We start from the raw sequence: 13,828 nt of genomic DNA on the forward strand, positions 1-13,828 counted from the left end.
CTTTAATTAAAAAAAAATATTAAAGGGGAGAATGCTTCCCAGGGGGTGTGTGTGTGGGGCGGGGATGTCTAGGATTCTTTATCTAGGAAAGATTTCTAATAATAAACATTCTGGAGCAGGGTTCTCAGCAGAAGGCTTCCCAGACGCATGACAGATGGCCATGCATGAGCCATCAGGGCAATAAGACAAGTCCACCTGTGCAGACAGATACATCAAAAGACCAAAATTCATCAATACAGAGACATCAAAAGATAATTGCTTCGAAAACTATGTAAAGACAATGATTTTTTAGAGTTATTTGCTATTCATCTAACAGCAGGTCTACCTGTTTGAGTTGAAAAACTATATATAGAAAATTCAAACACTAAATTTACAAACACTGATGAACATTTAGTTTTAGACTGAAATAAGTATGAGTAATATAAATATCATTGATTAATGACCATAAACTCCTAAAGGTTATGTTTTGAGACAAACATGAAAGCCATTAAAAAATTCTAAGCACAGTGAAAAATATTTAGCATTATCTTTAGCAGTAGAGTTGCCTGGATTTTAACCAAGAGCAAAACTTTTCTTATCTGAGATATAATGACCAGATTCTGTTAGTAAACAAACGTTACTCCTGAAAACTTTGTTAGATTCTAAATATTTGGGCTTTTTCCATTTTTTTCTTTTAAAAATAAAATTTCTTAAGACAAGTGGAACTTTAAGTGTGGCCCAGGTGTTTCTCTATCCCTGAAACGCACACACACAAATACACACACACATAGATGCACAGAATCTGCATTGTGCTGAGGCAAAACTTGGGCATTCCTGAGAGACTATGGAATCAATTTATTTTGAAGTCTTATGGTTGAATATCTGGAACCAGAGCTCTGTTTTCTTGTAAAACAAAATGGATTCGAACAACCTGGGAACAGTTTAAACTTTGCCAACAGGGAACTGTCAGCAAGTGTCCTAACTCCTCTGAATTTCTCTGGTCTTACAGAAAAATGCTGGGAATGGCTTCCCTTTGGGACATTGGAAATGGGGTGGGAGTGTGGTTCTAGTTGCTGCAATTACTGGAGGGCAATACTGGCATCTGTGCCTCCAACCCCAAGCAACCTTTTCCCTCCTATTATTGGGAAATACTGGATGACCCATTACCAGGCCAGGGTGCTTTTTATGGCAACTCGTTTATGACCCCAACTCTATCTATGAGGGGGATGACAGCCTCACTTACACAGCTCTGTTTTTAGTTTGTCAAAAGTCATTTTGTGGAAATCTCATTTCAGCATACCTGCAGTCCATCTGTAGAGTTTTAGATTGAAAGGGGGTATGTTGGCTACAAGTGGAAAATGCAATGGTCTTTAGATGGCCAACATACAATATTTTTTTAAAGACCTGATTTCTATATGTGGAGTGCCATTAAAAAAAAAAAAACAACCTAACTTTATGATGTAATCTTTTAAATGTTTTCAGGTTAAAAAAAATGCATTTCTGTAGTTGGACATGGCATGATGTATAATTTCAAGTTTTTTGATATCTGGTCATTAAATCTTACCTATTTTCATGACTCCTAAATAAAACCACAATTGCACAACTAAGCAGAAGCAAAAATGAAAAATGTACTCTATGAATTATATCACAGGTAAATAAAAATACTGTATTCCTTTAAATAAATGTACTTATAAGAGCTTTATAACCCAAAGCAAAATAAGTGAGATGGTTTAAGAAGAGGTTGCAATTTTGCAACAAGAAGTCTGTACATCTCCTCCAGGCAGTAGCTGTGAAGGAAGTACCTGTGTTTCAGAAACTTGTTTCTTGTGTTCTTGACACTTTGCATCCCAAGCCCCTTTATTTACAAAGTTAGGTCTCTTGCAAGCTCAAAGCACCTTGCTCCTCATAATTGTGAATGCATGCAATGACATTTCATCCTTTCATGTGCAAATTCTAAAATTCATTGTAACACAAATATTAAAAGTTGAAAGTGTGACTACAATTTGAAATGAAAGGATCAAAAATGTCAGACATTGCAGAATATTGGTTCCTAATAGAGCTCTCTTTATTTGTTCACTGTTCTTCCGTCATTTTTGTTTGTTTGTTACAAAATGCAGTCTTGACTTTTATTTAAACAGTACTTAGACTAAACTGTTCATGCCATGCAAAAATAACATTTTATGTACTTTTTTTGGGGGGTGGGGCTTTCCATGTTTTATTTCACAGGCATTATTAACCGCATTTTTAAGAAACAAGGTTTTTTTTTTTTTATTGCTTTTGTAACTAGTCACATGCTGGTTTCACGTGTGGGGCAATAACCTGTGTCTCCTGGGTTGGAATGAATTTCTGGGGCAAACAAGTGGTTTTCCATCTTGCACCCTTCTTGGCTATTGTCCTTTTTGACTTCAGCCACAGCGTGGTAAATGTCTTGCCTACAGTTGTGACTGGTGTCCTGGAGGGAGGAAGAGCCCACACAGGCCTCTTCTCTTAAAGGGTCTCTTCCATCACTAGGCTTTTCTGCAAAGCAATTTGGGCTGGAGTCTGCCTGCTTCTCCTGACTTGTCCCTTGGAGCTCTAAGAAGTCATCTTCTTCGCCTGTGTCTATTTCGGTGAAGCTCCTCCTCTCTCTTGAGAAAGGAAACAGTTTCTGTTTGGGGAACCGAGGGGTCAGCCCTTTGGAAGGTCCCTGACAATGTGTTGAAACCTCAACGCCCAACAGAGGTCTGTCTCCCGGGGTAGGGTTTTCTTCCAAGAGGATGGTGCTGATGAGCTGCGGGGCGGTGAGGGAAAAGTCAGTTGTGGTGACGGGCAGTGGCCTGGCTGTGCTGGGTGGAGTCTGGGGCGCACTGCCTCTGTTTTCCTTAAAGTTCACTTTGAGTGATCGGGACTTAAGTGGGTTGCTGCCTTTGAGCGAGCTCTTAGGGCTGTCGGAGGCATTGTCAGACTGCAGAGGGCCGTGTGGTCCACTTTGGGTACCACTAGCATCAAGGTTCACTGGCGCATACTCCAGAGTGCTAGCTCTGGTCGCAGCCCCTTTCTCTCTGGTTAGTGTTAGAAATGGGGGCCCCCTGCCTCTTTGGTGCTCTTCTGTCCCAGTGAGGTCGGGTGGGAACTTCATCTGCAGGTGAGAAGCGGAGGGAGGTGGCAGGGGCGATCTCTCCGTCTCTGTGAAGTCGGTGGCACAACTGGTAAAGCTGTCGATGCTGGAGGTGCTCTTCATGTCCACGATGACCTCAGTCTGCGCCACGGCCAGCTGATCCTGCGGACAGACGACTTCTTCCATTTCTATCTCTTCTTCATACGCAGATGGCCTCTCAGGCTGTTCTTGGCAGTCTGGGTTCGGGTGAGAGTGAGGCTGTGTCTTAGTGATTTCATTGTACAACATCTCCAGTTTCTGGGCACTTAGATGCTGTGGGCTGGAGGAAGAAGTGTTGTTCAGCTGTTCGTGGGAGTCTTTTTGGCTAACCTCCTGGTACTTATTCTCGTAAGACTTGTTGGAGCTTGTTTCTGACAGAGCCTTCCTGGCCCACTTCCACCGGCTGGGAGAGAGGTGATTATCATCAGCCGAATCCTTCGTGTTGGCTGACTCTCCTGCCTTCTCCACGGCCACGTCTATCAGCTCCATACTTCGAGCGAAGGCATCTTTTAAGTTCATGGAAACGATGCTTCCATTCCTTTTGGCCCGCTCAAGAGCCTCTCTCCTTTTGATTGCCTTCTCCTGGCGTTTCTGCTCCTTGTAAAACTCAGAGAAATTGTTCACGATGATTGGGATGGGAAGGGCGATCACCAGAACCCCGGCAATACAGCAGAGGCCTCCCACAATTTTTCCTAATAATGTTTTTGGGTAAATATCACCATAGCCTACAGTGGTCATGGTGATGGTGGCCCACCAAAAGGATGCCGGGATACTGGTGAACTTGGTAGCATCTTCATCCTTCTCAGCAAAAAATACCAGGCTGGAAAATATCATTATCCCCATAGCTAAAAACAGTATCAACAAACCCAGCTCATTGTAACTCCGTCTGAGGGTGAACCCCAGAGACTGCAGGCCTGTTGAATGTCTGGCGAGCTTCAGGATCCTCAGGATGCGCATGATTCGAAAGATCTGCACCACCCGCCTCACGTTTTGGAATTGCAGCACGCTCTTGTTGGACTCCGTGAGGAAAATGGTGACATAGTATGGCAAGATGGCCAGCAAATCAATGACATTTAGTGGACCTTTAAAGAACTTCCATTTATTTGGCGAGGACAGGAACCGTAAAAGGTACTCCATGGTAAACCACGCGATACACACAGCCTCCACATGAGCTAATTGGGGGTTGTCGTTGGGCTGTCCGAATTCATCCATTTCCTGCAGCTCTGGAAGAGTGTTGAGAGATAGAGCGATTGTGGAGAGTACGATGAACAGGATAGAGACGATGGCTAAGATCTGGAGAAGAGAAGAAAGTCCAAGTTAGTAAATCCTTTTAGTTGCTTGTGCAGTTAGAAGGTAGATGGATTGGTGATTCTTTAAATGATAGGATTACACAAAGATAGTTCAGGAAGGTAACTTACAATGGAAAATTCCCTAACTAATACAAATACATTCACTTTTTACTAGGTCATTTCATTTAGAAACCTAAAGAAGTATGCATTCAAATCCCAGAGCCTACACTATTTGAAAAAAAAAATCTATTCTTCTCCTTCTGGTCTATTATCCTTAGGCACGGTGTGTGAGTAACCACCATTTAGAATAGTTTTTGAGGTGTGGTCATCTCGCCTATTAGTTACCTAAATTTTTTCTCTCTTGTCTTCCTGGTTTGTGTTTCCTCAGTGAATTACCTTATTTGCTACATAAGCTAGATGAAAGTCACGATATCTAGAAGTTTTATTCTACAACTGAAAACACAAATGCAGACTACATGTGAAGAGATATATGACACTCAGTACAATAGTCCTTCTCACAGAGCAAATACCATTTGTGTGGTAAGCAAAACCAAGTCAATGACCCCCCTGTGCTGGGATGTATGGACTTCTGGCCGGTGATCATACGGGAAAGGAAGATTATGAGCTAACTTCATTCAGCCAAGGAAGGTTTCATAAAGAAGTGCTTGAAGATTGTGTGTGATCTCAGTGCAAGGCAGACATTTTAGGCAGAGGAAATAGAAGCAAGATATCAGATGTGGAAGGAAAGAAGAAGTCATGAGAAGTAAGAATAGACTGTAGCAACTGGTTTTAGAGTCCGACAGTCTGGGCTCTGAACTTGGCTTTAATGCTTACTGTGTGATCATGGGCAAGTTATTTAAGCTCTCTGTGTCTCAGTTTATGAATCTGTTTAATGAACACAAAAATCATAGCTATTTCATGATTGTTGGGAGGATTGCATGGTACACAGACATGGTACAGGTAGATCATGGAACATAAATAGCCTAAGTAGGGATTTATTCACTATAGATTTATAAGGCAAAGTGTGAAGATAAAGGTTTGAGGGCAATGATGGGCAGCTCTTCTTTGCATAGTAAATAAATATTGTGTGCTTAGAACACATGATTCTTAGTGAAGTAGGAAACCTTTCACCTTGGTTAGGTCTGGTTTGTTTTCATCTGATTTTTGTCAATGACCTTGGGGGTATCATTGGTCTCAGTGATTAAATGTTGCTCTGAGAAAAATATCCAGACAATGTTTAATTTAGAGATTCAGCACATCTAGTAAATATTTCAAAGGAGAATGATTAAACAAACATTTGAGGCACACAGCTCAGTAAATACCAGACTGAAAAGAATTAGTTTATCTCTAACTGATATCAGGATTTCTCTCCTGCTATTCTTTCTCCCTCCATTTCCTTCTCTTTTATCTTTCTCACTGTCTCTACTTATGGGTTATTTTTCTGACTTTTCTCCATTTAAGTCTCTTTTATATCTCATTATTTTTTTCTTCCTGTTCTTCTAGCACCTGTTTTTTTCTCTTAAATTCCCATAAAGTAATGCATTTCAAAATGTGTTGCATCTACTAAATAAATATAAATGGTTCCTTAACAAACAGTATTTAATTATCAGTGTTTTATATATTTTTTAACAAAACTTAAGTACATTTTACTTGAGTATACATCAGAATTTCCTTTTAAAATGTAGATCAATGAATCACAATAGAAAAGAAGGTTCACTTCATCTAAGCTAAGAGATTCAGAAGGGTAAAATTAGAAATCACCTCAAGAAGGTTTAGATGAACTCATGTATAAAGGGCAAACTGGAAATGCTTACCTCAAATCTCTACTCTCTGAGGTCATGTCAGGGTGACATTTACAATATTCTGTTACTAAAATAATCCTTAGGAAATACTGGTCAGATTCCATCCATTCTTATGCTTTCACCATAAGGAATTCTATCCTGCTGTATTTTCTCTTATCTTATACTTTTGGGCATTTTAAGTACTGGGATTTCCTCCATTATTTTTATAATATGATAATTCATGTTCTAGATTTTTCATATCTTTTTATCTGTTCACCTGTCCATCTGGGATACATTTACTGATGTTTATCACCTCAAAGAGCAAGGAGAAAATAAACATGCAAATGAAGCCATTCCATTCTTTGGACAAAGACCATATTAGAAGTTTCAAGGTGGATCTTTAGTTTTTCTTGATTCCGTAATCCAAGAGAAATCTGAAAGATTATAGGTTATTTCAGTAGCTAATTTTGGGAAATAATGAAATATTGCAGAGTTCTAGTGTCTACGGTCTAATGTCTAATGTCTATGGTCTAGCTGATTGCAACTTAACAAAATATGGCTACCTTTAACACCTGGAAATTTACCACATGCACAACAGGATTTGGAGAATGTTCTTTAAAAGAATGACTGAAGGAAGTGCCCAAATACTTTAGCCCTTAGCAACCCCACATTCATGTTGAAGAAAACATAAGGTATTAAAGTGCACTATTTTCTGTCTCAAATTCAAATTCAATCTATTAAAACCCATTTGTTTTCATTTTAGATGAATAGCTTATTTAAAATATTTTGTGAAGCTTGGAGTTCTCCCAGAATGACAGCACTTTAGACAAATTATTCAATATATTCCGAAGATGATGTGTGATGCAATAAGCCAGATGCAAGTTTATTGTCTTATTGTAGGGTTTTTTTTTTTTTTAAAAAAAAAACATAATAAATACAATAAATGTGAAATTTTGCTCCAAGTTACAGGATGTACTTCAAAACATGCACATTTACTTTAGAACCACAAACCCTGATAGAATTTAGGTATTGCTTCATTTATAGAAAGTACGCAAAAGTGAGGTTTTAATCCTATCACCTCTGACAACTGGCCTCCAGAGCTGGATGTTTCTCTCAGCTTCAGCAAATAGGCTTATGTTTGCACATGGCAAATGAATCAGACATTCCAAATAATTATCTGTGTAATATTGGTCAATCCCTTTGGAGGTTTGGATTAGATCATCTCCAAGGCTCCTTTCACCTCTTAACATTTGGTGATTCTCTTTTTAAACTCAAACATTTGCTGATTCCAGGCATGTCCACAAACCAAACCAAGGCCAAGTCACAACTGAATGTGTCATTTTGCTCGAATTATAAAAACACTATCTTGTTGCTTATAAAACAAAGAATCCAAATGAGAATGCTTTGAAAAATACTGTACTTCTGTGTTCCTGGAAATAGTTACTGGGAATAGGCATTCTTTCTGGAAAAAAAAATTACCTGGTTAATGATTTTCAATCCATCACTTAGACACATTCTCATGATCATCTGGATTTAAGAAAAAAGCACCCAGTACTCACACTTATAGACACCAAAGATTGGTTGCATTGATTTTTGTTTGTGAGAAGAAACAATTAAGTCAGAGATGGCTCAATCTACCAACTTGTGGATGTTACAATCTGTGAGAATAATGGGTGTTTCATGGTGGCAAGACACAGGATCAGGAATTAAAACCCCGGGCTCTCCCTCTGCTGGCTGTGTGGGCAATCCAGTTCCCTCTCCAAGCCCTCGTTTCCTTAGCTGCAAAAAATATACCAGACAAAAATCATAGCTAGTTCATGATTATTGTGAAAATATATGGTACACATACATGGCTAAATAAATGAAAGGTACTGGTATTCTTACAGACTGAACCTCACATTTGCCTCATCTGCCGGAGAGGGTTCTTAAGGATCAAATTAGATGGTGCACATGAAGCATCACATAAAATGTGAAGTGGTATAAATGTGAGAAAGGCTGGAGATGAGTCTGGAAAAATTCTTTGGCTAGACTTGGGAGGGAATAAGAAACACTTAAACTGTTTATACTTCATTTAATATAACACTAGACCTATATAATGTTACATTTTTAAGATTTTTAAGAATATTTGCTCATGAAGCAGTGGTTTAAATGAGAAACTCAGACAACTGCAAACTATTGACCTTAGAAGTGAACCATCTAGTTTGCCAATATTTATTCAAGAGTTGGATTGAGGTAGGGTGGGTGAAATGGGTGAAGGCAGTAAAAAGGTACAAAGTTCCAGTTGTAAAATAATTAAATTCCGGGGATGTAATACACACGAAATGTAATGTAATGAACAGCATGGTGATTGTAGTCATCAATATTGTATATTTGAAAACTGTTCCCAAATTAGATCTTAAAAGTTCTTATCACAAGACAAACAATTCTATGTGAGATGACATATGAAATTAAGCTTATTCTGATAATCATTTCACAATATATACATGTATCAAATCATTGTGCCTTACACCTAAAACTAATACAGTGATATATGTTAATTATATCACCATTAAAAAAGAAAGAGTTGGACTGATGCTGCTTCAGGTGAACATGACCTCCTAGAGTCTTAAAATATGCTGAAAGTTTTCTAGCTTGGGTTTCTTGTATAATAATCTGCTTTACATTCACCGATATTTGACACTCTCCGAAAATACCCAGAAACTTCTGTCTTGCACTGAAGGTCAGAACAGGTACTTTCTCTCTCCCCCCTAACCTTTTCTTCCTGCACAAATACATGCTGAGAGGTGAAAGTGAGTTACAAGCTCTGAACTGTGGAGCACTCCTACTTTACTATATAGCACTCCTGCTTTACTTTCCTAGTGGGTATAATCATAAAAAAACACAAAAAACAAAACCCTGATCATCAAGAGAAAACAACATGGGGAAACATGATGATAAGATCTTATAGGAGAGAAACCAAGTTTTAAAAGTTGACAGGAAAGGAAAGGCCTGTAACGAACATGGGGAACAGGAATACTTTTCTACTTTCAGAAAAAGGACAAAACAAGACTGCAGGTCACAATTGTGGTAAAGGTATTTTTCTAAAAGATGTAATTGATGGAGCTCCCTGGTGGTGCAGGGTTGCTCCCTGGGTTAAGACGCAACCTATGAAGCTGTCCACAGCCACTGTAGTACGAGTTCGATCCCCGGCCAGGGAGCAACCCACATGGCGCAGCAGACCTCTCCTGACTTGCCTGCTGCTCCCCTTAGCAGTGTATTTTAGTAGATCCGTCTGTTCTGTTCCCCACTCTGTCTCTGGTGAATCCTCTCACCCCCGACAACTCTGGCCTATACCCCAGTTCTTGTATGTGTAATTAAATAAATCTTTTAAAAAGAAAAAGATGTGATTGACATTTAAATCAGTAGGCTTTGAATAAAACAGATTACCCTCTAAAACATGGGTGTGTCTCATCCAATCAATTGAAGATCTCAAGAATGAAGACAAATTCCCCAAAGAAAAAGCAACTCAGCATCAATACTGCAGTACTGAAACCCTGCTGTTTTCAGCCTGCCTGGTCGGCTTTGTGGTTTTCAGGTTCAAGACTGCAATATCAACTCTTACCTGAATTTTCAGCTTACTGTCTTACCCTATGGATTTCAGATTTGTCAGTCCTCACAATGAAATGAGCCAATTCTGTAATGAGCCAATTCTGTAGTATCTCTGTCTCTGTCTCCTGTGTCTGTCTATTTCCCTGTCTGTCTCCCTCCCTCCCTGACACCTTATATATGTCCAACTATTGTTTTTCTGGAGAACTCTGAGGACAAATAAAATAAATACATAATAGTAATAATATATAAAAGTACCTGCAAAGTACTAAAAAATTTAATTATTACACTTATTTGAGAATTTCCCAAATTGTACATCTATTCCTGTTGAGTCATAAAAAGAACCTGACTCCTCATTTGTCTGACTCCAATGCTTAGATGATGGTTCTTTTAGCATTCTATAAAGAGAGATATTCATGTGCATGTCATAATTAGGAGGGCCACAAGGAGAAATGGTTCTGTACTTGGTGCAAACGAATTAAGAATAAGCTATGGAAGCAACCCAAATGCCCAAAAATAGATGACTGGATCAAGAAGATGTGGTACATATACACAATGGAATATTACTCAGCAATCAAAAAAGATAAACACATGCAGTTTGCAGCATCATGGATGGAGCTAGAAGGGATCATGCTCAGCGAAATAAGTCAGAAAGAAAAAGAAAAATACCAGATGGTCTCACTCATAGCAGGAATTTAGAAAACCTAAATAAGAGACCAGGAAAAAGACTAATCAATACAAAGTAAAAATCAAAATCAACAAGCAACTGTAAACCAGAGACACACTACAGAGGGGAGGGAAGGGAGGGGTGGGGAAAGGAAGGACTAGAGTCAAAATAAGGGGGGGGGGGTGCAATTGTATGGGGAATGTAACCAAAATGAAAACGCATATGTTGTGCAAAGATGAAAAAAGATGTAAGAATTATATAAATATTTATTTATTTATTTATTTATTTTAATTTTTTTTATTTATTTATTTTTTTTTAATTAATAAATTTTATTTTTATATTCCCCATACAATTGCAATCCCCCCATTCTGACCCCAATCCCTCCCCTCCCGCCCCCCACCCCCCAAAAAGTGTCTCTGGTTCATAGTTTTTGTTGATTTTGATTTTCACTTTCTTACAGTTATTCATTTTCCTGGTCCCTTATTTAAGTTTTCTAGATCCCTGCTATGAGTGAGACCATCCGGTATTTTTCTTTTTCTTTTTGGCTTATTTCACTGAGCATGATCCCTTCCAGCGTCATCCATGTTGCTGCAAATTGCATGTGTTTATCTTTTTTGAATGCTGAGTAATATTCCATGGTATATATGTACCACATCTTCTTGATCCAGTCATCTATTTTTGGGCATTTGGGCTGTTTCCAAAGCTTAGCTATTGTAAACAGTGCTGCTATAAACATAGGGGTGCAGGTGTTCTTTGGAATTGATGTTTCTGTGTTCTTTGGGTAAATACCTAGGAGTGGAATTGCTGGATCCTGTGGAAGCTCTATGTTTAGTAGGTCCAGAAATCTCCACACAGCTCTCCATAGTGGTTGGACCAGTTTGCACTCCCACCAACAGTGCAGGAGAGTTCCTTTTTCTCCACAACCTCGCCAACATTTGTTGTTGCTAGTTTTTTTAATATGTGCCATTCTCACTGGTGTAAGATGGTATCTCATGGTAGTTTTGATTTGCATTTCCCTGATTGCAAGTGATGTTGAACATTTTTTCATATGCCTGTTGGCCATTCGCATTTCCTCTTCAGAGAAGTTTCTTTTTAGTTCCTCTGTCCATTTTTTGACTGGATTATTTTCTTTGTTGTTGTTGAGTCTCATCAGCTCTTTGCAGATTTTTGTGATCAGTCCTTTATCATTAGTGTTGTGTGCAAAAATGTTCTCCCAGTTGGTGGGGTTTCTCTTTGTTTTTGTTATTGTCTCTTTTGCTGTGCAGAAGCTCTTTAATTTGATGTAGTCCCAACTGTTGATCTTTGCCTTCACTATCACTGCTTTGGGTGATGTGTCTGTAAAGATGTCTTTGATATGCAAATCACGTAGTGTTTCGCCTATATTTCCTTCTATGTATTTTATGGTTTCAGGTCTTATGTCTAGTTCTTTAATCCATTTTGAGTTGATTTTTGTATATGGTGTGAGGTAGTGGTCAAGCTTCATTCTTTTGCATGTAGCGACCCAGTTTTCCCAGCACCATTTATTGAACAAACTTTCTTTGCTCCAATGCATATTCTTTGCTCCTTTGTCAAAGATTAGTTGACCATAAATCTGTGGGTTTATTTCTGGATTTTCTATTCGATTCCATTGGTCTGTATGTCTGTTCTTGTTCCAATACCATGCAGTTTTGATGATTATGGCTTTGTAGTAGAGTTTGAAGTCTGGGAGTGTGATGCCTCCATTCCCTTCTTTTTTTTTCAGGAGAGCTTTGGCTATTCGGGGTTTTTTGTGATTCCATATGAATTTCATCAATAATTGTTCTATTTCTTTGAAGAATAACATTGAAATTTTGATTGGAATAGCATTGAATCTGTATATTGCTTTTGGTAGGATGGCCATTTTAATAATGTTTATTCTCCCAATCCATGAGCAGGGGATGTCTTTCCATTTCTTTGTGTCTTCTTCTATTTCTTTTAACAGTGTTTTATAGTTTTCTTTGTATAGGTCCTTTACCTCTTTTGTTAGATTTATTCCCAAATATTTGATTTTTTTGTTTCAATAATAAAAGGGATGGTTTTTTTGATTTCTTCTTCTTCAGATTTATTGTTTGTATATAGGAAGGCTACTGACTTTTGCGTGTTGATTTTGTATCCTGCCACTTTACTGAACTGATTGATGAGTTGAATTAGTTTTTCTGTGGAGTTTTTGGGGTTCTCTATGTATATTATCATATCATCTGCAAAGAGTGATATTTTGACTTCTTCTTTTCCTATTTGTATTCCTTGGATGTCTTTCTCTTGTCTTATTGCTCTGGCTAGGACTTCCAGTATTATATTGAAAAGCAGTGGTGAAAGTGGACATCCTTGTCTTGTTCCAGATCTTAATGGAATTGCTTTCAGCTTTTCACCATTGAGAATGATACTGGCTGTTGGCTTGTCATATATGGCCTTTATGATGTTGAGGTACGTTCCTTGTATCCCAAGAATTTCAAGGGCTTTTATCATGAATGGGTGTTGCACTTTGTCGAAAGCTTTCTCAGCATCTATTGATATTATCATATGGTTTTTATATTTCTTTTTGTTGATGTGTTGGATAACGTTGATTGATTTTCGGATGTTAAACCATCCTTGTGTCCCTGGAATGAATCCTACTTGGTCGTGGTGAATTACCTTATGGATACACTGTTGGATTCTGATAGCTAAAATTTTATTGAGGATTTTTGCATCAGTGTTCATTAGGGAGATTGGCCTATAGTTTTCTTTTTTTGTGTTGTCCTTGTTCGGTTTTGGTATTAGTGTAATGTTGGCTTCATAGAACGTGTTAGGTATTATACCTTCCTTCTCAATTTTTTGGAAGAGTTTGTGAAGGATAGGTACCAATTCGTCTCTGAATGTTTGGTAGAATTCATTTGTAAATCCATCAGGTCCTGGGCTTTTGTTTTTGGGGAGGTTTTTGATTACCATTTCAATTTCGCTAATTGTAATTGGTCTGTTTAGGTGTTCTATTTCTTCTTTATCTAGCTTTGGGTGATTGTAGAGTTGTAAGAATTTGTCCATCTCCTCTAGATTGTTAAACTTGTTTCCATATAACTGTTCATAGTAGTTATTAATAATTCTTTTGATTTCTGCTGTGTCCATTGTGATTTCTCCTCTTTCATTTATTATCCTATTTATTTGTGCTTTCTCCCTTTTTGCCCTTGTGAGCCTGGCAAGGGGTTTATCTATTTTATTTATTTTTTCGAAGAACCAGCTCTTGGTTTCATTGATCTTTTGGATTGTTTTTTTAGTTTCGATTTCATTTATTTCTGCTTTGGTTTTTATTATTTCTTTTCTTGTACTGGTTTTGGGGTTTTGTTGTTCTTTTTCTAGATCTTTGAGTTTCGAGATTAGGTTGTTTCTTTGAGTTCTTTCT

The 13,828-nt window shown here is 38.1% G+C and overlaps 1 protein-coding gene across 1 annotated transcript in view; it reads right to left on the reverse strand.

Annotated features, from left to right (window-relative positions):
- Window positions 1–2,187: 2,187 nt before the first annotated feature.
- Window positions 2,188–13,828, reverse strand: part of KCNB2 (potassium voltage-gated channel subfamily B member 2) — a gene marked incomplete at its 5' end in the record, with an annotated part of 355,086 nt that continues 343,445 nt past the window's right edge. The window contains one exon of the mRNA XM_084229766.1: window positions 2,188–4,408. Within this exon, the coding sequence (XP_084085892.1) occupies window positions 2,267–4,408 (2,142 nt within the window). The 3' untranslated portion in view covers window positions 2,188–2,266. The remainder of the gene's footprint in view (window positions 4,409–13,828) is intronic.

This window comes from Talpa europaea (assembly GCF_964194135.1).
Source record: "Talpa europaea genome assembly, chromosome: 3".
NCBI lineage: Eukaryota > Metazoa > Chordata > Mammalia > Eulipotyphla > Talpidae > Talpa > Talpa europaea.